We start from the raw sequence: 23,368 nt of genomic DNA, 5'->3' as shown, positions 1-23,368 counted from the left end.
GTCTGAATAGGAAAACTTGCGTCTTACGAAATTACAAATCTTTAAGAATCTACGGAACGAGACCAAACGAAACGAAAAAAAAAAAAAAAAAACTGTCCCTTTATTTTAAAAGTGTGGAGACCCCTCATTCATTCCTGATTGATAGAATAATAGAAGGTATAACATGCTTTTTTATTATTCCCATGTCATTTTATATCCTCCCTTTCACCAACTTTCTGCCAATTCTGTCTTTCCTGCGATCGTTCCTCTGTTTCTCCTCTCCTTGTATCTCATAAAATTAAAACTCTCACAGTGTAGTATTCCAAATTTTATTAAAATTTTAACTCAATGACTTCTTGCAAAATGTCTGTTTAACTTCTGATTTAAATCAGAAAGGTATAAAGAAAGACACAAAGAAGTAGAATTATCTATACCCTGTAAAGAAGGTCGTGTTGCAGTATTCCAGCCTATAGCGCCTCAATTTGATTCTTGCCCAGAGCCCTGATTTATCTAAAAACAGCCTATTTTATCTTGTTCATATTAAATAAAGCACTGTTATAATAAATCGATCGATAATTACAAGAAGAGAAACAAATTAGTTTACCTGCTTTTAATGCATTGAGCCAAGCAGCTGATGATATTGCTTAAATTAATACCGTATACAGTATGCAAAACCGTTTTTTATTGTGTGGAACCCTATAATTTGTACACCAGTATTTTTTTTTGTTCCTGCTAAAAACCATTACAGATAGGCAGCATCAGTTTTCCAATTGAAGACAGATGTTGTTGCTGTTTTGCATCTGGTAACTACTAAAATGATACTGAACCTTTAAGGATTTCTAGAATAAGATAACTGAGATTGCTGGTCCATTAGAATTAACAAAAAATGGCCTCCATTGCTTTGATTAGAGCTGTTCATACTGAAATATTATATTATAATAGATAAAATAGATTAATTGTTTCAATGCCAAGTTTAGAAATATTGACCCAGCTGTGATCTATAATTACTCAATGAAAATGTATTTTATTCTTCTCTTGCAGCATCTGAATCTGTACATGTGGTCTCCCTGCCTTCAATGAATCTCGAAGGAAAAAGTCAGCCAGTGTATCGGGCAGCTGTTACAAAGCTCAAAATTCCAGGTATTAGACAGGATTCCTTTGATAATAAGCCATACAGTAGCACTAAAGCTATAGAATTGAATACAGATCATTCTAAAATAGCCACGTTCTGAGGTTTAATGGAAAAAAAAAGACATATGGATATATGTTGAAAAGATGTTAACCTCTACAGAATCTGTGAAAATTCTATGTATTTATATTTGCTGGTGAACAGCATAAAAATGGATGCCTAACCTTAGTGAATGGCCAAGGTTTAGCCCAAATAGTTTCAGATTTGTAGATCGGTGTCTGTGTGCTTGTAGAACAAGTATATTATTTTTGCACAAAAACAAGCACCAGTACTGGGGCATTGTCACGTACCTGATGGTGATGAGCCCGAATTGCAGAGGTCGGCCTCCCTTACGGCTCCCACTTGTGGCCCCCTGATAGGATAACAGAAGGCACAGGAGTAAGGAGTGGCACGGGTGCCTGGCAGGATCAACAAGAAGAGGTAGTGGGTTAGTCTAGTAGAAGCTTCCTTGCAGGAACTGGAATACCGGAACTGGATCAGCTCAGCAGACAGGATAGGTCCAATAGACTGGATCAGCTTAGCAGACTGGAACACCTCACCAGACAGGATCAGCTCAGCAGACAGGATAGGTCCAATAGACTGGATCAGCTTAGCAGACCGGATCAGCTCAGCAAACTGGACTGGAACTAGGACAAACTTGAATCGTTCAGCTGGACTGGAACTAGGACAAACTGGAATCGTTCAGCTGGACTGGAACTAGGACAAACTGGAATCGTTCAGCTGGACTGGAACTAGGACAGACTGGAATCGTTCAGCAGACTGGAGCAGACTGGATCAGCACAGAAGGTCAGACAGGCTGGGTCAGATATCGGGGCGGACAGCGAGGTACAGGGGTGTAGACAGAAGGGTAGTCAAAACAGGCCAAGGATCAGGTGCAGGCGGATGGCTGGAATAGTCACAGGTAAGCCGGGTCTTTCACAGGTAAGTCTCAGATCAGGTTTCAGATACTCAACGCTGTAGAGCAGACAGCAGGGATGGTGTGTGAGAGGCCGGCTTAAATACCCCGCCTGGCTCCAATAGGCGTGTGCACCCGTGCATGCACATGCATGCGTGATCGCAGGCGCGATCGGGAACCGCAAAATCAAAGTCGCCTGTTTCTGGCAGGATCTTCATGACAGGCATTAATACCTCAATGTGTTTGACTTGATGGATGTGTTTGGCCAGCGTGTTGTTGTTTTTTTGGCACCTAACCATCATCATAGGGGGCATAAAGTGTATCTAAACTCAAGGACAGCATTTTATGATATTACAGCCTACCAGTCTTTAGATATGGTGGCTGCATTCGTTTTCTTTTTTCCATATTGTTCTCCTATATTTTTACCTGATGATCCTGCCAGCAACAAATTCTTCTTATATGGGGACAATACTAACTCATTGTACTATGTACAGTATATGGTGGGGCAGTGTTATCATCTTGGAACAGAAAGCATGTTAGTACTAAAGTATACCTGTTACTCGCCATATCTTCATTCTTAGTGGAGGTGTTCTGTAGTCCACAGAAGTGAGCTGGGAAGGGTTGAAAATTATGCTGGTAATAACAATGCAGATTGTACAGCAAGTAAAGTGCTTGTAGGCAGGTGCAGTTTGTACTCCCCTCTGTAGATGGTGCTTGACTTAAACGGCAATACAGAAGGGAAGGAAGTTGAGAGGAACTCGATTCCGCTATGACTTCCTGGGTCATCTGCAGAGCAGCTGTTCAATTGGACTCTGGTGCCCTGTGTGACTTCCATAGTCATCTTGGGTGAGGACAATGCTTATTTAAGGGACTTTCCCCCCCCCTGACTTGGCATGCATTCTACGAGTGGAACAGCATCTGGTGTTTTGGTTCCAGAGGGATAGGGACAATGCAGGGACTCTGCTACTCTTTGCTTAGGAAGTCTCCCAGTTTGGTTGGAGTGGCCAGGCTACATTTCCTGATCCTCTTTGCAGAAGCTGTCGGCATCAAGTCAAGCTAAAGTGAGTGGCTTAAGATGGTTTGTGCTCATGTACCTGGCCTAGTTTTACCTTGTTGTAATTTTCTGAATTTTCTACAATACATAGTTCAAGTTACTTGGCCCCTGTGTGGCTTCTGCACTGCCCCAGCCTGCTGCACCCTGCTCACAAGCTTACTAGATTTCCACCATATTTGGCTTGTATTTTCTGCTCTCAATGAAATATTTAACAGACCAAATCGAGCAAATCAGAGAAACTTATAGGGTTGACATATGCTTGGGGCAAAATCCTTGCCATGAATTTTTCCAGATATCCAGGTTTAAAAAAGTATAATAAGCTAAATGGATTGGTACACACTTGCAGTTAGTGATGCCTTTGATTTGCTGCAAACTAATAACAGTACCTGCATTATCATACAGACTGTGCCTGTAAATGGATAACCAGTGCGGGTCCTGAACAATGACAGCTTAAAAAGCATTTCTATATTCTCACTATAGGGCACTTATAGTGAAAATGTATACGTTCATGCCTACTAAAAACATACAAATTTCTCCATGCTATGAAATGCCTGGGAAGGGATGTCACCCATACTATTAGGCCCCGTACACACGAGGAGACATGTCCGATGAAAACGGTCCGCGGACCGTTTTCATCGGACATGTCTCCTGGGAGCTTTTGGTCTGATGTGTGTACACACCACCAGACTAAAATCCCCGCGGACAGAGAATGAGATGACGTAGAAGACACCGATGTTCTCAAACACGGAAGTTCAATGCTTCCATGCATGCGTCAAATCAATTTGACGCATGCGTGGGATTTTGGGACGCTGGTTACACGTCATAACCAGCGGACATGTCCAATTAGGTGTACTAACCATCGGACATGTCCGATGCACATGTTTCCAGCGGAAAAGTTTCTTAGCATGTCCGCTGGAATTCTGTCCGCTAGGCCGGAAACCTGTCCACTAGGCCGTACACACGCTCGGACATGTCTGCGGAAACTGGTCCATGGACCAGTTTCAGTGGACATGTTCAGTCGTGTGTACAAGGCCTTAGGGTTCCATTGTTAGCTGCCTCTTCTGCATCTGCCTACACAGAGAAGCCACCACTGTCAGCCCAGCTTGGGACCAGACCAGAGCGGCTGCAGAACAGGTAAGTACAGTAATTTCTTCTTTACAGGGCTAGATAGATTTTTTTTAGAATATGGATGGGAGTAGGTTTAGAGCTAGTTAGGTTATTCTACTTTAAGCTTTCTTCACATGATCATAAATCATTGGTATTTGGTTACAAGTGCTATTTTGAAGTCTTTACATCATATTTTGTAAAAAAATAAATAAAAAATATTGATTTAAGTGAAGGACTGGTTTGTAGATATTGCTTGATAGTGCTAGCATGGTGGGGTTTGGTGGTTTATGACCTTGCAATTTAGTGGTCTTGAAGATTTTAAATTCTTGTGGTTTCAGCTTTACTGCTTTAGAGTTTCTTTGTGTTCCAAATCAAAACCAATATCAAATATGAAACAAATCTCCTCCCCTCCTTCATGATACCTGTTGAAATCAAGATGTTTTATTCACCTCCGTCACTCCTGAATCATTATTCTCACTGACTTCCTGGTTTGCGGTGCACATTCATTCTTGCTACATCACGGCCTAATGGGAACTACAGTTCCCATTAGGCTGAGCCTCCATGCCTGTGAGGGATAAGAGAGCATCTTCACGCAGGGCTGTAGTCATAGGGAGGGGGTGAGCACATTCTGCTTTCCACCATGCAAAACGGCTCAGATGCTGGTGGAAAGCAAGAAGAGGAGTGACAGGAAATGGCATTTTCAAACTTGGATTACTGTATTTTGGAGGTCAAAAGGAAAAACGAGGTAAGTGATATTTAAATGCTCTAGCTTACAGCAATCAATTGATCTAATAAAAAAACAAACCTTTAGTGTCCCTTTAAATGCTAGTAATCATGAAACAATATATTTTTAAATATCGCAAAAAAGAGGAAAACTTGTTTTAAACTACAATCTAGCAATGATTGCCAAAAAGAGTTTACAATATACAAAAAGTAATGATCATATGAAAATTCATGTTTGAAGATTTATAATTATCAGAAAGCCTGCACTGTCTTAATATGTTTGCACATTGCCATGTTAAATATAAAAATTTGCACATAAGCTGTCATAATTATATACTGAAAGATAAATGAATAGCATTTTATTTTATGAAGCGTAAATACCAGACAAGAAATTAGTGCATATTACATTTGGCACCAGATGACAGATCTCACTTATCCTAGCAATCAAAAAGAGTTTGAACCTGCCTGTACTTCACAGACAAAGATCTGTATCTGCCTTTTAATTTACTTACCTTTCAGGACTGATAGTATTTAGCTACCAATGTATATAAAGGGGAAAAAAATGAAATTTATGTTACCTGTGTGTGGGTATATTCCATGGGGGCTGAGTCACATTTCTTTCTGAAACTTCTATAGAAAGGCAGCAGGGATTGTTCATCACTTGTTTAAATCAAAAGTTGGCAGCAAAAACGTAAGCTCTATTTGAACAAAACTATATGCATACTATACCATAAACTTGCTCCATTAGGATCTGATATATATGGGATATGTTTGAAATAGCAATGATAAAGGTTTAACAAAGTGCATCGTTTTTAAAGGGTACATAGTTGCATCATTAAAGCCCACAATACAAGTTTTATTTGCTCAATTAGGTCTAGGGCGCATAAAAAGGATTTACTTACCTGATCCTCTGCGCCTCAGTACTGCTAGAATTGTATCTGCAGTGTCTTCTCAAAAAAGAGCCTAACTATAAAATAGAGGATGTTAAAGTTGCCTTTAAAGTCCTCCATTTTCTAGTTAGGCTCTTTTTTTTAATGCAATCTCTTAAGGATATGGTACCAGACACGGGGTGTCTAAAACCTAGGAGGTTCCCTAATGGAACTCTTTTCTCCCATCATTTATTCTCAGTGTCTTCTCAACCATGCTCCACTGGTATAAGGTTCTGACCAAGGTTTCGATGTCAAATTTTGATAGAGTTTTAGTCCTAGTCTATTGACTAAAATGGCATTTTAGTTTTAGTTGTATTTTAATCATCTAAATTGTTTTATTCTAAGCTGTATTTTAGTCGACTAAAATCTCCAGTACATTATAGTCAACTAAAATCAAATGGGGTTTGTTAAATTGTAATGCATTATTTAAGCATTTCTATAGAATTTTCAAACTAATTATATACACCCAGAGTAAATACTATGGAGCAGATCCACAAAGAAAGTACGCCGGCGTATCTACTGATACTTTCAAATTTCCTGCGTCGTATCTTTGTTTTGAATCCTCAAAACAAGATACAACGGCATCTGGGTTAGATCCGACAGGCGTACGTCTTCGTACGCCTTCGGATCTTAGATGCAATTCTTCGGCGTCCGCTGGGTGGCATTCCCGTCGTTTTCCGCGTCGAGTATGCAAATTAGCTATTTCTGACGATCTACGAACGTACGAGCGGCCGTCGCATTCTTTTATGTCGTCTCTAGTCTGCTTTTTTCGGCGTATAGTTAAAGTTGCTATTTGGTGGCGTACGCAATGTTAAGTATGGCTGTCGTTCCTGCGTATAATTTTAAAAATTGTATTTCGTTTGCGTAAGTCGTCCGTGAATCGGGCTGGACGTAATTTACGTCCACATCAAAACAATGATGTCCTTGCGACGTCATTTAGCGCAATGCACGGCGGGAAATTTAGGGACAGCGAATGCGCAGTTCGTTCGGAGCGGGGCAGCGCTTCATTTAAATGAAACACGCCCCCTACTCGCCAATTTGAATTACGCGCCATTACGCCGCGAAAGAGATAGACTACGCCGCCGTAACTTAAACAAAAAACAAGTAAGCTACGGCGGCGTAGCGTATCTCAGATACGCTGCGCCGGGGCAGATCTTTGTGGATCTGCCCCCTTATCTAATAACATGTTATTATTTATATTATTAAGGTTTAAACATGCACTACAGACAGTTTCATTAGCAAACAAAAATATTGCTTTTTCAAAAAGTGCAGATTTAAAATAATAATAAAAAAAACTGTAAGCTCTGTTGGCTGTAATGCCATTGCACATATGCAGTATTCCAAGAGACTGTCCACCCCCAGAGTGCGGATGAGCTCCATCTGCTGGGGGAGTGGAGGATCGTATAGGTTAAAGTGCTTCTCCTCTCCCCTAGAATAAACAAGCAATTAACTCTTGCAGTTGGGCTTTAAAGTATATCTAAACTAAACCTTTTTTTTTTCATATTTTGCATTAGTAGGGAAAGATTAAAACGTATAATTTCCTTTGTCTTTGTTCCACTGTCTAAACCTCCTATCCTAAATACACATCAGGAAGTACATGAAAATGTCTCCAAAGTTAGGGGACATCCCTTCTTAAGTGGCTGTCACCAGAATACGGGTCCCTCTATTCCTTTTTCAAAGACAGCTGTAAAATTTGCAGCTTTCATCACTTTTTGTCTCAGAGACAATAGATGCCAGGACAAATAGTGAGGGTAAGCATACCCAACAGGGACACAGAAAGCAGTAAAAACCTGACAGAGGTACTAACTCTTGCTTACTCTCTTTCTAAAAATATAAAAAAAAGTCTTTGGCTTTAAATAGACTTTAAATCCATTAGCATATCTACAATAATAAGGGATGTTATCTGGTAATAATATTATGTTGTGATGAATATTAACAAAGATTGTATCATTTCAGAAAACGATTATTCATTGGAACCTAAGGATGTAAGTGCCAGAGTCCTTTCCTCTCAGTCTGTACTTGTTACTTGGGTTGACCCAGTATATGAAAAGTCTGCAAAGATCGTCTCAAACAGGTAAGTTGTTGTGATTTTTATTTTACATGGTGCGCACCCCAAATTCATTCTGTTTACAGGTATGTGAATTTATTACCTGCACTGAAATTTGTTGTGCAGAGGCACGTTGGCGTTCTAGAGTGTCTTACAGATTTTTAAATGTTTTATTGTATACTAGCTGAATACCTGGCGTTGCCCGGTCTTCCTATCTTAACCTTTTGGGGAGGAAAATCATAGTAATATAAATATACCCATCTTTTATATAAGGGTGTAGGTAAGGGTTAATTTAACTGTCATATATTTTTATTTGGCATATAAGTAATATGTGTACCAGGTATTATTGAAATATCTCCAGGCGTACAGAAGTTATGTGGGAACATACATTTCCCATTTATTTGCATGGGACTTTAAACAAAAACCCTTACCCTCACAAATGGGGGTAGTTAAGGGATAAATTAACTATCCTATAGTTTAAGTGGACATATAAGTAACATGTGACCAAGTGTTATCGAAATATGTACAGCCGTTTGGAAGTTATAAAGTAACATGTATTTCCCATAGAGTTGAATGGGACTTTAAAGAAAAACCCCGACCATGGCAAATGGGGGTGGGTAAGGGTTAAACCACCTATCCTATGTTTGTTGCTGACATATAAGTAACATGTGTGCCAAGTTTCATGTTAATATCTTTAGCCGTTTGGACGTGATGCTGGAACATACATACATACATACATATACACGTTGAGTTTTATATATATATAGATTAAAGTGGTTCTAAAGCCTTAAGTTTCATTCTCTGTATTAAGGTAAAATACCTTCTGTGTCCAGGATTCCCCCTCCCCCAGCTCCCCCTTATACTTACCTGACCGATCTGGGTGAGCTCTCCTCTCTCTCCTTTCTCACAGGGAACATTGATAGCAACAGGAGCCATTGGTTCCTACTGCTGTCAATCAAATCCTGTGAGGAGGGAGCAGGGGAAAGGGCCAAGCCTGGCTGTATGTGTCTATGGACATTGGCAACATGGCTCGGGAACAAGACCACACATCTGTCCCCATAGGAAGCAGCTTCCTATGGGGGCATTTACCAAAGAGGAGGAGCCTGGAGGGCTGGTGGGGGAACCCAGAACCGGAGGTCCGAGGATGCACAGAGCAGGTGAGTATAACATGTTTATTATTTTTTATTTTTTTAAAACACCTAGGCGGCCTCAGGGGAAAGGGTTGAAATGCCTGGAGCCCTGTATTAATTAACTGGAATCATGTTTTATTTGTTGATCCATTGACCTTCATAGAGCTAGCAGACAGATTTTATCTCTGTACACTAAAAATTACCTTATGATGTAAATGGTGCAATAGATGTATGCCTGCATGAATATATATATATGTACAGTAGGTGAACGCGATATTGTGTCAATCTCGCTTCCTTTCTCGGCGAGATTGAGCACCTACGAGCCCCATCGCGGGAGCCAGCGCCGAGCTGGCTTGCCGCGATGGAGACAGAGCCGTCATAGAAGCGACGGGAGATCCGACTTGGATTCCCGCCAATTCTACACGTGTGCCGTGTGCGGCGTTTGTTATGAATCCTGAGGGGGAAGTCCCCGCCGGATTTTAAATAAAAATCCGGCATGGGTTCCCCCCTCAGGAGCATACCGGGCCCTTAGGTCTGTTATGGGTTGTAAGGAGAGCCCCCCTACGCCGAAAAAAACGGCGTAGGGGGTCCCCCTACAATCCATACCAGACCCGTATCCAAAGCACGCTACCCGGCCGGCCAGGAAGGGAGTGGGGACGAGCGAGCGCCCCCCCCCTCCTGAGCCGTACCAGGCTGCATGCCCTCAACATGGGGGGGTTGGGTGCTCTGGGGCAGGGGGGCGCACTGCGGCCCCCCCCACCTCAGAGCACCCTGTCCCCATGTTGATGAGGACAGGGCCCCTTCCCGACAACCCTGGCCGTTGGTTGTCGGGGTATGCGGGCGGGAGGCTTATCGGAATCTGGGAGCCCCCTTTAATAAGGGGGCCCCCAGATACCGGCCCCCCACCCTAAGTGAATGGATATGGGGTACATCGTACCCCTAACCATTCACCTGTAGAAAAAATGTCAAAGTTAATAAACACACCACACAAGGGTTTTTAAAATAATTTATTTTTCTGCTCCGGAGGCTCCCCCTGTCTTCTTTATTAGCTCTTTTACCAGGGGGAGCTTCTTCTTTGATGTCTTCGGGTGGGTGGGGGCCGCCGTCTGGTTCTCTTCCACCGCCGGGGGGGGTCGCTTTTAAAAAAGCCCCCACCCCCCGGCGGGTTTCCTCCGGCGTCTTCGGCGGGGGGGCTTCTTCTTCCGCTATCCCGACGGGTCTTCTCCGCTATCCGGGGGGTCTTCTCAACTCTCCGGGGGTCTCCTTCTATGTTCGCCGCTCTCCGCTGTTGACTCGGCGCACCCCGGTTCTTCGTCTCGCTGTCCGGTGCCTTCTTCCGTGCTGTACGTCTTCTTCTCCTTCCGTGCTGTGAGTTCTTCTTCCGTGGTGTGACGTCATGTTCTTCACTTCTCTTCTTCTCCCGATGTTGACACGTCGCCTTTCCTCGCTGCAATGACAAGTGCATGGCTTGCATCGGATTTATATAGACCTCACAATCCCATCATGCTCTGGTACCTACCCATGTGATACCTACCCACGTGGGTAGGTATCACATGGGTAGGTACAGAGCATGATGGGACTGTGAGGCCTATATAGGTCCGATGCAAGCCGCGCACACGTCATTGCAGCGAGGAAAGGCGACGTGTCAACATCGGGAGAAGGAGAGAAGTGAAGAACATGACGTCACTTATTAAAGGGGGCTCCCAGATTCCGATAAGCCTCCCGCCCGCATACCCCGACAACCAACGGCCAGGGTTGTCGGGAAGGGGCCCTGTCCTCATCAACATGGGTGCGCCCCCCTGCCCCAGAGCACCCAACCCCCCCATGTTGAGGGCATGCAGCCTGGTACGGCTCAGGAGGGGGGGGGGGGGGGCGCTCGCTTGTCCCCACTCCCTTCCTGGCCGGCCGGGTAGCGTGCTTTGGATACGGGTCTGGTATGGATTGTAGGGGGACCCCCTACGCCGTTTTTTCGGCGTAGGGGGGCTCTCCTTACAACCCATAACAGACCTAAGGGCCCGGTATGCTCCTGAGGGGGGAACCCATGCCGGATTTTTATTTGAAATCCGGCGGGGACTTCCCCCTCAGGATTCATAACAAACGCCGCACACGTGTAGAATTGGCGGGAATCCAAGTCGGATCTCCCGTCGCTTCTATGACGCGCTTGCTGGGATGTGCTGTCACTATTCCAGTGAGTGAGAGATGTCGGCGAGATCTCGGCACCATGTCGCCGAGAATCAGCGCGATGCTGTCGTGCTAAAAACACAATATCACAAACACCTACTGTATGTGTATATATATATATATATATAGATATATATAGATATAGATATATATATATATATATATATATATATATATATATATACACTTTGGCAGAACAAGCATGCAATTCCATAAAATGATCATTAAAAATGATTGGGCATATTAAGTGTAATGACTTTGGCTTCCTTTATGAACTTCTGCCCATTTGAAGGATGTGTTTTTTCTTCAAATGGTGCTGTTGAGAAACTATTCTCAGTGCTTTGATACTTTTCAGATGCATACAGTAAAGGAGAGAAGCTCATAAACTAGTCATGTCAAAGTACAAGCATCTGAATTCTTACTTCCTTTTTCATTTAAAATATTGCTCTTGTTGTTTTGTGATTTATAACCATTACATCAAATAGGTATAGTTACTTAGTTTAGAAGTCACAGATGTTTATTTTAAGTACCTATAAATCTAAGAGACGTGAGTTTATGAAAAAATAACCTTTTTTCGAATCCACTAACAAAGGTACAAATGTTTTTCATGATGTAATATTCTAAATATAACCTAGAAAATGTGTGCCTGTTTATCTTGAACATGGTATTTTTTAGACTTTTTTGCTTGTTGTTGACTGTGATAATTTTGTGCATGAGAGTTTTCATGTAAGATATTAAGTATGTACTTTGGGCCAGATTCACAAAAGGAATACATCGGCGTATCTGCTGATACGCCGTCGTATCCCTGTTTCTATCTATGCGATTGATTCATAGAATCAGTTACGCATAGATATCCCTAAGATCCGACAGGTGTAATAGTTTTACACTGTCGGATCTTAGGATGCAGTACCGCGGCCGCCGCTGGGGGGGAGTTTGTGTCGTAAACCAGCGTCGGGTATGCAAAGTAGCAGTTACGGCGATCCACAAAACTTTTTCCCGTCGTTACGTCGCCGCAAGTGTTAGTTTGCCGTCGCAAAGATAGGGCACCTTTTACAAAGTGTAAACTTACTACACCATGTAAAAGTATACCCGTCTTTCCCGCGTCGCTTTTGAATTTTTTTTTTAATTTTTCTTTTTCCCGGCGCAAGTCTTTTTTACCCGTCGCAATTCACACAACGTTGGCGCATCGTAATTTCACGCAAAGCACGTCGGGAAATTTGCGACGGGAGCACACCTAATTTAAATGGGACTCGCCCCATTTGAATTGGCCCGTCTTGCGCCGGACGAATTTAGGATACACCGCCGCAAATTTCCAGGTAAGTGCTTTGTGGATCGGGCACTTAGCCAGAAAATTTGCGGCGGTGTAACCTAAATTGGTTACGTTACGCTGCGCCGCCTGGCTGTGAATCTGGCCCTTTATGTATAATGAAATACACAGAAAGAACAGCAGGAATCACTGACAAGGAATATAACTGTAAAGGAAACACCATTACTGTAATCAAAAGATTTTGAAAAATGTGTCCATTGGATGGCCCTTAAAAATGTCCATTCATAAAAGGCATTCAGAAAAATGAAAAGTATAAAAAGAGACATAAATGGGAAGAAAATAAAGTGGAGAGGAGGTACACAGTAGTGACAAAGAGATATTGAAAGATGCAGGGGGCATAGTGGGGTATTTTTACATTTTAACGTGGGGGAGTCGCTTTTAACCCCCGCTAGCGGTCGAAGAAAGGGTAAAATGCGTCTATGTATCGCCCCCCCGAAAAAAAATTAGCGGACGCCCATGCCTGTGTGGTTTCTGTCACAAGTCTCAATCTTGGCCACAGGGAGAGTTTTGAAGAATTGCTTTTAAAGAAAGGAAGCCTCTGAGTGTTTTGATGAAGCTTCCACTCCCTGATGGTTAAACCTTCTCACTGGGACAATCAAACACTAAGATATTGTGTAATGTAATTGTTCATCATTTATACAGTTGTTTTAGTTTATCTCTAATGTCTTTGGGAATTAAGTCTTAGTTTTCACAGCTGTGCCTTCGATGCAAAACCAGAATAATACTCCCTTAACTGTGAGGAGTTATCTGAAAATCAAGCCATTTTTTTTTATGATTTACTGGTAGAGGCCAATTATAAGACAACTTTATCTCTTTTATGCCATTAGTTCTCACCTGTGTAAACAGAACTTCCAGAACACAGGAATTATACACTTGAATAAACAAATTTCTTGCTTTTCTTAAGAATTTTTCCATTCTAAATCTGTTTCATAAACAACTCTGACTTTCAGGAATTACATTTTCTAACTCTTCCCTGCTCCATCCAAATAAAAATGTTTATTTGCTTCAGTCACTTATTTTTTAATGCTGTCATTTGCCATTTGTGGACTATTTATAAAGTGGTTTCCTCCTTTTATCTAACACTGCTGGGAAGGCACAATGAAGAAGTGGCATAAGAGGGTTGTGGTTCTGTGTAAACTTTGGAAGAAAACACAGACAAGGAGCTGTCCAACATCCAGTACTGACAGTTGCATTCTTTAGATTATCTGTCTGTTGATTTAACTCTGTCTGTTAAAACTTTAATGTAATATGGCAGCATTCGTTTCTTTTTATTGGCTAAGTACATTTTCCACAAGTACAGAAAATGGCTAGAACTGGACTAAAATCTTAAGAAATGCTATCAGTCTTTCCAGTTTTCTTTGGTAACCTACAGAACACCCCTTGCCATAGTTTATAAAAATGAGAAGAGGGGAAGTTTTTTGCAGATAAAATCATGACCAGTGTAGTCAGGGTATCCCTCTTACCATATCCCTTTTCCATCCCCATACCTTTTTGCCCTCCCCACCCCCTTCACATAACCATAATAATGAGACCACACCTGAGTTTGGAGTATAACTGGCCATAACAGCCTTTTTATTATTACCAAAATAATTAAATAATTTCCAAATAAACATTTTAACAGCAATTTTTTTTAACACACACACAGCCTGTTGGTCTGTGATGGCACCCGAACTTAAAAACATTACCACCACTACACTGCGTGACCATTTTCCAAAACAGGCCTCCAGCTGTATCACAGTTTGGAGACAAACCCTTTTTCCCGCCACCATACCCATATTCCAGCAGACACCGTTCCACAGGAATACCCCAGAGGGGACCATACCACAGATATACCCCCCACACTTCCATCAGATCTGTTATCTTCCACCATCAAAGACCAAGAACACCGCTGTTCCACTGCTGTTATGACGACCTGCATCCAGAAATCCTGAAAAAAAAAGAAACAAAAACCAACCATACAAACATAGGAAGGGTGGGTGGGAAAACTGCCTCCTTCCGTTCCGTCTCCCGTCTGACTGTGCCCACAAGGCCCCGCCTCCCCCTCTTATACTGAACCTCCCCTCACTAAACTTTTCCACAGTCTGCTCCTCCTTGCAACCTCCTCCCCAAGAAAACCTAACCCTGTGCAGGCTCCCTTGCACATGGTCATGCCCCAGCACTCCGTTACTGTTTTTTCTGTCCTCTCCACTCCGGGCCTCACTGGAGAGCAGCCTCTGGTGAAAATGCAGCTCATCTATGGATATAGTACACTCTAGGGAATGAAGTGCTTTACTTGCTTTACTTTACGATTCTGCAGTAGTTGTCCACTGACCAAATGAGTAGGTGTGTGTGATCACACGCTATCTACTGAAACAGAGCTCAGATTGGCTAATACTCCCCTTTAGCAGTCATTCTGTAAAATTCATTAAAAAATCGTACAGTAGATAGTAATTAGAAACTTGTCTCATAGTAGCGTAACAAATGGTGCACCTTAAAAAAATGCATATATGTACTGTTATGGTATATATGCTATAATTACCTATCCTATCTTCATGCTATCCATGTTTTTTATGGACCTTGCTTTGTGCATTGGTGGATGAACAGTCATTTTTGAACAGGAAGGAACTATCCCCAAACTGTTCCCACAAAGTTGGGAGCATGAAATTGTCCAAAATGTCTTGCTATGCTGACACCTTAAGAGTTCCCTTCACTGGAACTAAGGGGCCAAGCCCAACCCCTCTAAAACAACCCCACACCATAATCCCCCCTCCACCAAATTATGTGGACCAGTGCACAAAGCAAGGTCCATAAAGACATGGATGAGCGAGCTTGGGGTGGAGGAACTTGACTGGCCTGCACGGAATCCAGACCTTAACCCGATAGAACAAATTTGGGATGAGTAGAGACTGCGAGCCAGTCCTTTTTGTCCACTCAGCTGAAGCTGTTATAGCTGCAAAGGGTGGGCCAACTCAATGTTGAACGCTACGGACAATAACTGGGATGGCATTAAAGTGTGCAGGACGGTTCAGACACAGATACCCTATGTTGTTGGCTGCATTTTGAACCTTGTTTGTGCAGCTCTTCCTTCTGTAACCTCCTGTTTATAGTTTGCCTTAATAAAATATTTGAACAAGAATAATTCTTGATCAAAGATGGCTTCATCCTTCTGCAGAGAAAAGCAGATAAACACATTGGGCCAGATTCACGTATAGCGGCGTATCTTTTGGCCGGCGTAGCACATCCCATTTGCACTACGCCGACGTAACATAGTGAGGCAAGGCCAGTATTCACAAAGCATTTGCTCCCTAAGTTACGTCGGCTTAGCGAAAATGGGCCGGCGTAAGCCTGCCTAATTCAAATTAGGCAGGTAATGGGCGTGCTACATGTAAAGTAACCGTGACCCCATGTAAATGAATGGCCGTTGGTACAGCGCATGCGCGCGCAGGCTCAGAATCACGTCGCAAATACTCCCTACGATACGACGGCTCAATGCGTACGACGTGAACCTAACTTACGCCCAGCCCCATTTACGTACGACTTACATAAACAACGTAAAATCTGACGGCAGTTCCGACGTCCATACCTTGCATGGGCTGCGCCACCTAGAGAGGTGTTTTATCTTTACGCCGGCGTATGTCTTGCCTAAACGGCGTAGCTTACTGCGACGGGCATACGTACATTCTTGAATCGGCGTATCTTGCTCATTTACATATTCGACACGTAAATCAACGTAAACGCCCCTAGCGGCCAGCGTAAATATTCAGCCAAGATACGACGGCGTAGGAGACTTACGTTGGTCGTATCTTGGCAACAGTGAGGCGTATCTCATTTTAAGAATGCGCGCGAAGATACGACGGCGCTCATTCGGACTTACAGCGGCGTATCTACTGATGCGCCGTCGTAAGTCTCTATGAATCTGGCCCATTGTCAAGGGGAGTTCAACGCCTGTGTTACATTTACACATGCATGCACTCAACAACAAAAATATATAGGCTGCTTTTTTGGATAGGGAGGAATGAGATGATAGCCATGATAAATGCCATTTAATTTCTTTGTCACACTTTACAATTCAACTCAAACCTTAACAGACATTTTTATTTCACAGACGTTACACAATTCGCTATCGAGAAAAGGGAGAGTCTGCACGTTGGGATTACAAAGATATAAATACTCGGCGTGCACTGGTAGACAAACTAAATCCTGATGCTATGTATGAATTTTCCGTCCGTATTTCTCAAGAAGATCAAGACGGCCAGTGGAGCTCCTCAATTTTTCAAAGAACTCCAGGATCTGGTAAATCTTATTTAAGTGCAAAAAATACCTAACCCAGTTAAATAAAAACAAAACAAAACAAAAAGAAATAGTGATAACGTCACCAATAGGCTTACTATGGGCATCCGTTTACATGTGTCCCTCCTCTACACTGAAGCTGTTGTTGGTACCCAATCACGTGACTGGACCAGAGTGCCTTAAGTATACAGATCATTCCCTCCACATGGTAGATAGAATAGGCTTAGAAAGGGGGCGTAGTGGATTTAAGTATAGTCAGTGTTTGACTGCACTTCCAATTAAGGAATACATACTTGAAAAGAATATATTTTTTTAAGCCAGAGTATAGTGTAACTGTATGCTTTAATTACTTATTATCATTTGGTAGCTAACCCTGACACTGCCAAAGTGTTGCACGTTGTCACTTTAAAATAGTTCATTTTGACCAAGCTGGCCCAAATTAACTATTTCCTACACTAATGGGTGCACCTGTTAGGCACACTGTATAAACTGTATATAGCCTCATACATACAGTATACAGAACTGTGTTATGGTTGTGGGACACAGAGGAAAGCAAAGGATAACACAATATCCACCTCAGCCAATCAGAGAAAGCTTTACAGTATATACAGTATATAAATTCAGTGAATTCAAAGCTGCCCATGAATGGCTAAGTTCTGCTCAGCTCAACTCAATTTTGTTCTGGATATAAAAACGGGGTGTCTGTGTCCTCAGCCAGAACACATTGCTATATACTGATTGGCTGCTACTGCTGCCCCTTTTACTTTCAGTCTAACTTCTTCTGTACAGGGGATTGGAATAAGGCTGATGTCAACATTAAAGGCTAAGGGCTAGATTCAGGCTAAGATACGAGCGGCGTAAGTCTCCTACGCCGTCGTATCTTAGGGTGCATATTTACGCTGGCCGCTAGGTGGTGCTTCCGTTGATTTCGGAGTAGAATATGCAAATGAGCTAGATACGCCGATTCAGAAACGTACGTGCTCCCGGCGCATTTTTTTACGTCGTTTACATAAGTTTTTTTTCGGCGTAAAGTTAGTCGAACAAATAGCTGGCCTAGCCAATGTTAAGTATGGCCGTCGTTCCCGCGTTGAAATTTGCAAATTTTACGTTGTTTGCGTAAGTTGTCCGTGAATGGGGCTGAACGTAATTTACGTCCACGTCGAAACCAATACGTCCTTGCGGCGTACTTTGGAGCAATGCACACTCGGATATGTCCACGGACGGCGCATGCGCCGTTCGTTAAAAACGTCAATCACGTCAGGTCACCAGTCATTAACATAAAACACGCCCCCCTGTTCCACATTTGAATTTGGCGCGCTTACGCCTGCAGATTTACGCTTTGCCGCCGCAACTTACAGAGCAAGTGCTTTGTGAATACTGCACTTGCCTCTCTAAATTGCGGTGGCGTAGTGTAAATAACATACGCTACGCCCGCACAAATTTACGTCCCCCTACCTGAATCTAGCCCTAAGTTTGTATTTTTTTTTCGAAATTCGAGCACCCCTATGTACTTCTTTTGCAGAAATAAAAAGCTTTCTACCCTCCTACTCCAAGAGATCACTACCAACCACCTCTGCAGGTGCACGTTTTTTAAATGAATCAGTGATCAGTGTTCTCACTAAATACATTCATACTACATAGTTGATGGTACATCTAAAGGAGATTGTACAATCAGATTGTACAGTATAGTGTATGGTGAGCTTTAGGCCCCTTTCACACTTATGCGACTTCAAAGTTGCACGATTTAACTGTGATTTTGCCGCGATTCGCGACCGCGATTTTAACAAGACCCCACCCCAAAGCACCTTGCCCCCATGTTGATGTGGACAAGGACCCCTTCCCGTCAACCCTGGCCATTTGTTGTCGGGGTCTGCTGGCGGGGGGCTTATTGGAATCTGGGAGTCTACATCGTACCCTACCCATTCACTTTGGGGGGAAGTGTCAAGAAAAAAAACACACTACACAGGTTTTTAAAGTAATTTAGGCAGCTCCGGGGGGTCTTCTTCCGACTCCAGGGGTCTCTTCTGACTCTCTGCTCTCTTCTCCCTCTCTCCGGTGCCTTCTCCGCATGATGGGACTGCGATATCCTATGGGGCGGGGTCACCGGGTGACATCACCCGGTGACCACGCCCCATGCCTATATAAATGGTTGCGCATGGGAGCGTCGTGTCAACATTGGGACAAGAGAAGAGGGAAGAAGCCGACGGGGAAGACCGGGCCGCCGCTAGTAAAAGACCTGCAAGAAGATAGCGGAGCCCGGCAGAAGGCAGAAAGCACCGGAGAGCGCGGAGAAGGCACTGGAGAGCGAGAGAAGAAAGCGGAGAGTCGGAAGAGACCCCTGGAGTCGGAAGAGACCCCTGGAGTCGAAAGAAGACCCCCGAAGTCGGAAGAAGACCCCCGGAGCTGCCTAATAAATTACTTTAAAAACCTGTGTAGTGTGTTTTTTTTCTTGACACTTCCCCCCCCAGGTGAATGGGTAGGGGTACAATGTACCCCATACTCATTCACATAGGGTGGGGGGCCAGGATCTGGGGGCCCCTTTATTAAAGGGGGCTCCCAGATTCCGATAAGTCCCCCGCCTGCAGTCCCCGACAACCAATGGCCAGGGTTGTCGGGGAAAGGGTCCTTGTCCTCATCAACATGGGGGCAAGGTGTTTTGGGGTGGGGAGGCGCATGGCTCGCTCGTCCCCACCCCCTTTCCTGACCGGCCGGGCTGATGCTCGGATAAGGGTATTGATTTGGGGCGGACCTCACGCTTTTTTTTGGCGTGGGGGTTCCCCTTAAAATTCATACCAGACCTATGGGCCCGATATGCTCATGAAGGGGAACCCATGCCATATTTTTTTTCAAAAAAATTGCTGTGGAGTTCCCCTTCATGCACAAGTCGTGTACCAGTTGTGTACAAGTTGCTTGCCAAAGTCGGATCTGTTAATACGGAATCCGACTTTGAGCCGACTTCAGAAAAAAAGTAGTACAGGAACTACTTGGAAGTCGGCACGACTTAAAGTCGTGCCAATATAAATGGTAGTCATCGAAAATCATGAAGAATGACTTGTCATACGATTTTGCCATCCAAAATCGTGGTACAAGTCGTATAAGTGTGAAAAGGGACTAACAGAACCCAGGACATACTTGTCCTGTTTTCAATACTACAGCTCTATCCACATAGGCTGTTATCTGATTGTGCTGCTCCTGCACACTCTGCTAAATGAATGATCTATGTGAGATGAAAGTTAAGGTAGAAAATAAATAAATAAATAAATGTATTTAGTGAGAACAGTGCACACTGATTGCATTTAAAAAATGTACACCAGCAGGGGTGGGTGGTAGTGATGTCCTGGAGTAGGAGGGTAGATGATGTAGGGTGTGTGTTAATGAGGTCAGCTGGTCAACTTCTTCCTGTGTCATAACCTAAAGCATGGGTACCCAACCTTTTGTAGAGCGAGGGCCACTTAAGCACCTTGGCAACCAGTCGCGGGCCTCAATGAGCAGAGCGGGTGGATGGCATGTCCGTGTCTGCTCTGCATATGCAGAGCGGACACGGACACAACCTACGATACTTTTTAGCGGATCATATTGGAGGTAGAACACAAGTCGGTTTGTGTCTGCCACTACTTAGAGGTGAATGGAGGGTCCAATTGGTCGGACTGACCATGTGAAAGGAGCCCAAGGCTGCTTTCACACTGATGCACTGAGGTTCAACGGTGCAACCTAGTGAGCCTTTGGCTTTCCTGCACTTTGCAATAGACTTCTATTATATTCTGCAGGTTTGGTGCACTTTCAGAAAGTACAGGTAACCCGCAGGTAATCTGCACCTGCGGATCAGTTTGAAAGCAGCCCAGTAACCACTGCATAACAGACATGCCCATATATATATTGTGATTTTAGTAATAAACTGACCTTTAGAAACAGTATTCTATTCTATTCCATCCCAGAGCAGAAGGTTGCGGGCCACATCAGAGGGCTCCGCGGGCCACATGTGGCCCCCGGGCCACTGGTTGGGCATCCCTGACCTAAAGTCTGACCAGGAAGTAATGGAGAAGTTTTTATACAACAAGCACTGACACTGTGGTAAGGGCTGTGTAGAATAAATAGAAACCTTTCTATTTTCTGCAAGAATGTTGCATAGGGGAGCTGGGATTTTTTTTTTAAAGTGAACTTGGCCTTTAAGGCACTTTGCAGTGATAATGTATGCTAATATGGTAAAAAATAAAAACACTACTAGACATTATTACTCTGTAAAAGAAAGAAGAATATTTTTTGTAGAGTATTCAAGGAGGACGCATTTAATAAAAAAGGAAATTACAGACAATAACAACATTTTGTGAGTTAAATGCTTTAACTAGTCTTTCATATTTGTTTCCAAAGCTCCAACCACTGCGCCAGAGAACCTGTATGTGGAATTAATAAATGGCAAAAATACAGCTGTGACTGTCACATGGGATGAACTCTCTGATTCTGCTGGCAAGATAAAAGGTAAATTGTGCAGAACATAACAATTATTTTTCAAATATCATACCTAATATCTATGTTGTTTTGTTTTTTGTTTTTGTTTTTATGTTAAATCTGTTTTATTACGTTTCAAGCATTTTTTAAACCATATTGAATAAACAACAAACAAGGAATAACAAATTTCCACTGAGTGTACAAGTATACATTAGGATCGGAAGGACACTTAATGGGAAAGTAATGGGAAATCAAGTAACTAGTAGACAACTATAAACAGTGGTGTAGAAAACAGAAAAAAACAAGGCCTGAGTGTGTGGTGAATTTACCGGCAAGATTACTATAAGAATATATATAAAAAAAATAAAGGTACAGGAGGAGGATTAAAAAAGGCGGAGAAATATGGAAAGAGAAAAAAAAGGGGGAGGAGGGGGGGGGGAAGAAAGGGAAAGTGGGGAGAAGGTATATCAAGCTACTCATGATAGGGCCTAGGGGAAACAGTAGGAGCTGTATCTGCTATAAAATAGTCAAAATCAGAAGAGAACCAGAAGTGCAACCAAACGGTCCACATAATAGTGCGTGCCTCACTTTTATCAGTATCCCACAATAACATCCATTCAATCCTGTCCTGGACAGGCCATTTCACATGCGCAATCCGCTAGAGAGGGGACCACTGGTTAACACCAAGATCTAGCAATAACTGAACGTGCAGCCATCAGCAAATGGTGAATTAAGTTCTCTTGATTTGTTTGTATGACCCCGCTAACATAGATAGGACTGTTAAGCGGAGTTCATTGGGATATTGTTTTTTTTTTTTTTTTTTAATGGCAGGCTTACAGTCTTCCACTACCTTATCTGCTAATAGAGCTTTTTGACTAAAGCACTGCTTTAAAACAATATTTAAACACTAACTATACTAGTAATAAAATTAAAAAGGGCTATGCCAAAAATAAAAAAATAAACAATTACATTTTTTATTTATTGTTGCACAGTAACAAAATTACTAGTAACAAAATACTTACTGTATATACTCGAGTATAAGCCAAGTTTTTAAGCCCTTTTTTTAAGGCTGAAAATTCCCGCCTCAGCTTATACTCGAGTCAGTGTACCTGAAATTCTTGATAGGCTGCGGGCATCCATTGTTTAAAAGTCACGGTCTCCTCCTGGTCTCTTCTGTGATAGGCATTTCCCAGCAGACACAGTTCCGCCTATCACGAACGTTCTCTCATCCTTGGACTCAGTTTCCCAGCAGACACTGTGTTCAGTGTTCCGCCAATCACAGACGTCCTCTTGCCCGAGGATGAAAGGACGTCCATAATTTTTTTTCAAAATTGTCGCTCTATTTTTGTTTATAGCGCAAAACATAAAAACCACAGAGGTGATCAAATACCACCAAAAGAAAGCTCTATTTGTGGGAAAAAAAGGACGCCAATTTTGTTTGGGAGTCACGTCACACAACCGCGCAATTGTCAGTTAAAGCGACGAATAGCAAAAAGTGGCCCGGTCATTGACCAGCAATATGGTCCGGGGCTGAAGTGGTTAAAAAATAACAAAACAGTAAAGTTAGCCCAATTTTTGGGGATATTGTGAAAGATGATGTTACACCGAGTAAATAGATACATAACTTGTCTCCTTCATGTAAAAATTATATTTTGTTCCTGGAAAATTACTCAGGACCCCCAAACATTATATATATTTTTTAGCAGACACCCTAGGGAATAAAGTGGCGGTCATTAAATTGTTTTATTTCCAACGGTATTTGCGCAATAATTTTTCAAACGCCTTTTTTTTTGCCCAAAAAAAGCGGTTTCATGAATTAAAAAATAACAAAGCAGTAAAGTTAGCCCAATTTTTAGGGATAATGTGAAAGACGATGTTACACCGAGTAAATAGATACCTAACTTGTCATGCTTTAATATTGCACACACTCATGGAAGGATGCCAAATTTCGGGATGTAAAAATCTCCATAGGCGAAGCTTGATTTTTTTTTGACAGGTTACCAGTTTAGAGATACAGAGGAGGTCTAGTGCTAAAATTATTTCTCTCGCTCTAATGCACACGTCAATACCCCACATGTGTGGTTTGAACGGC

At 42.7% G+C, this 23,368-nt stretch overlaps 1 protein-coding gene across 1 annotated transcript in view; it reads left to right on the top strand.

Moving 5' to 3' along the window:
• The window catches only part of FNDC1 (fibronectin type III domain containing 1), a 322,095-nt gene that overhangs the window by 151,290 nt on the left and 147,437 nt on the right, over positions 1–23,368 (top strand). The window contains exons 3-6 of the mRNA XM_040350922.1: positions 1,021–1,119; positions 7,833–7,950; positions 16,646–16,833; positions 21,199–21,306. Of these exons, the coding sequence (XP_040206856.1) occupies positions 1,021–1,119; positions 7,833–7,950; positions 16,646–16,833; positions 21,199–21,306 (513 nt within the window). The remainder of the gene's footprint in view (positions 1–1,020; positions 1,120–7,832; positions 7,951–16,645; positions 16,834–21,198; positions 21,307–23,368) is intronic.

The sequence above is a fragment of the Rana temporaria genome, chromosome 4 (genome assembly GCF_905171775.1).
Source record: "Rana temporaria chromosome 4, aRanTem1.1, whole genome shotgun sequence".
NCBI classification, from domain to species: Eukaryota; Metazoa; Chordata; class Amphibia; order Anura; family Ranidae; genus Rana; species Rana temporaria.
This window is presented reverse-complemented; position numbering and strand designations above follow the sequence as displayed.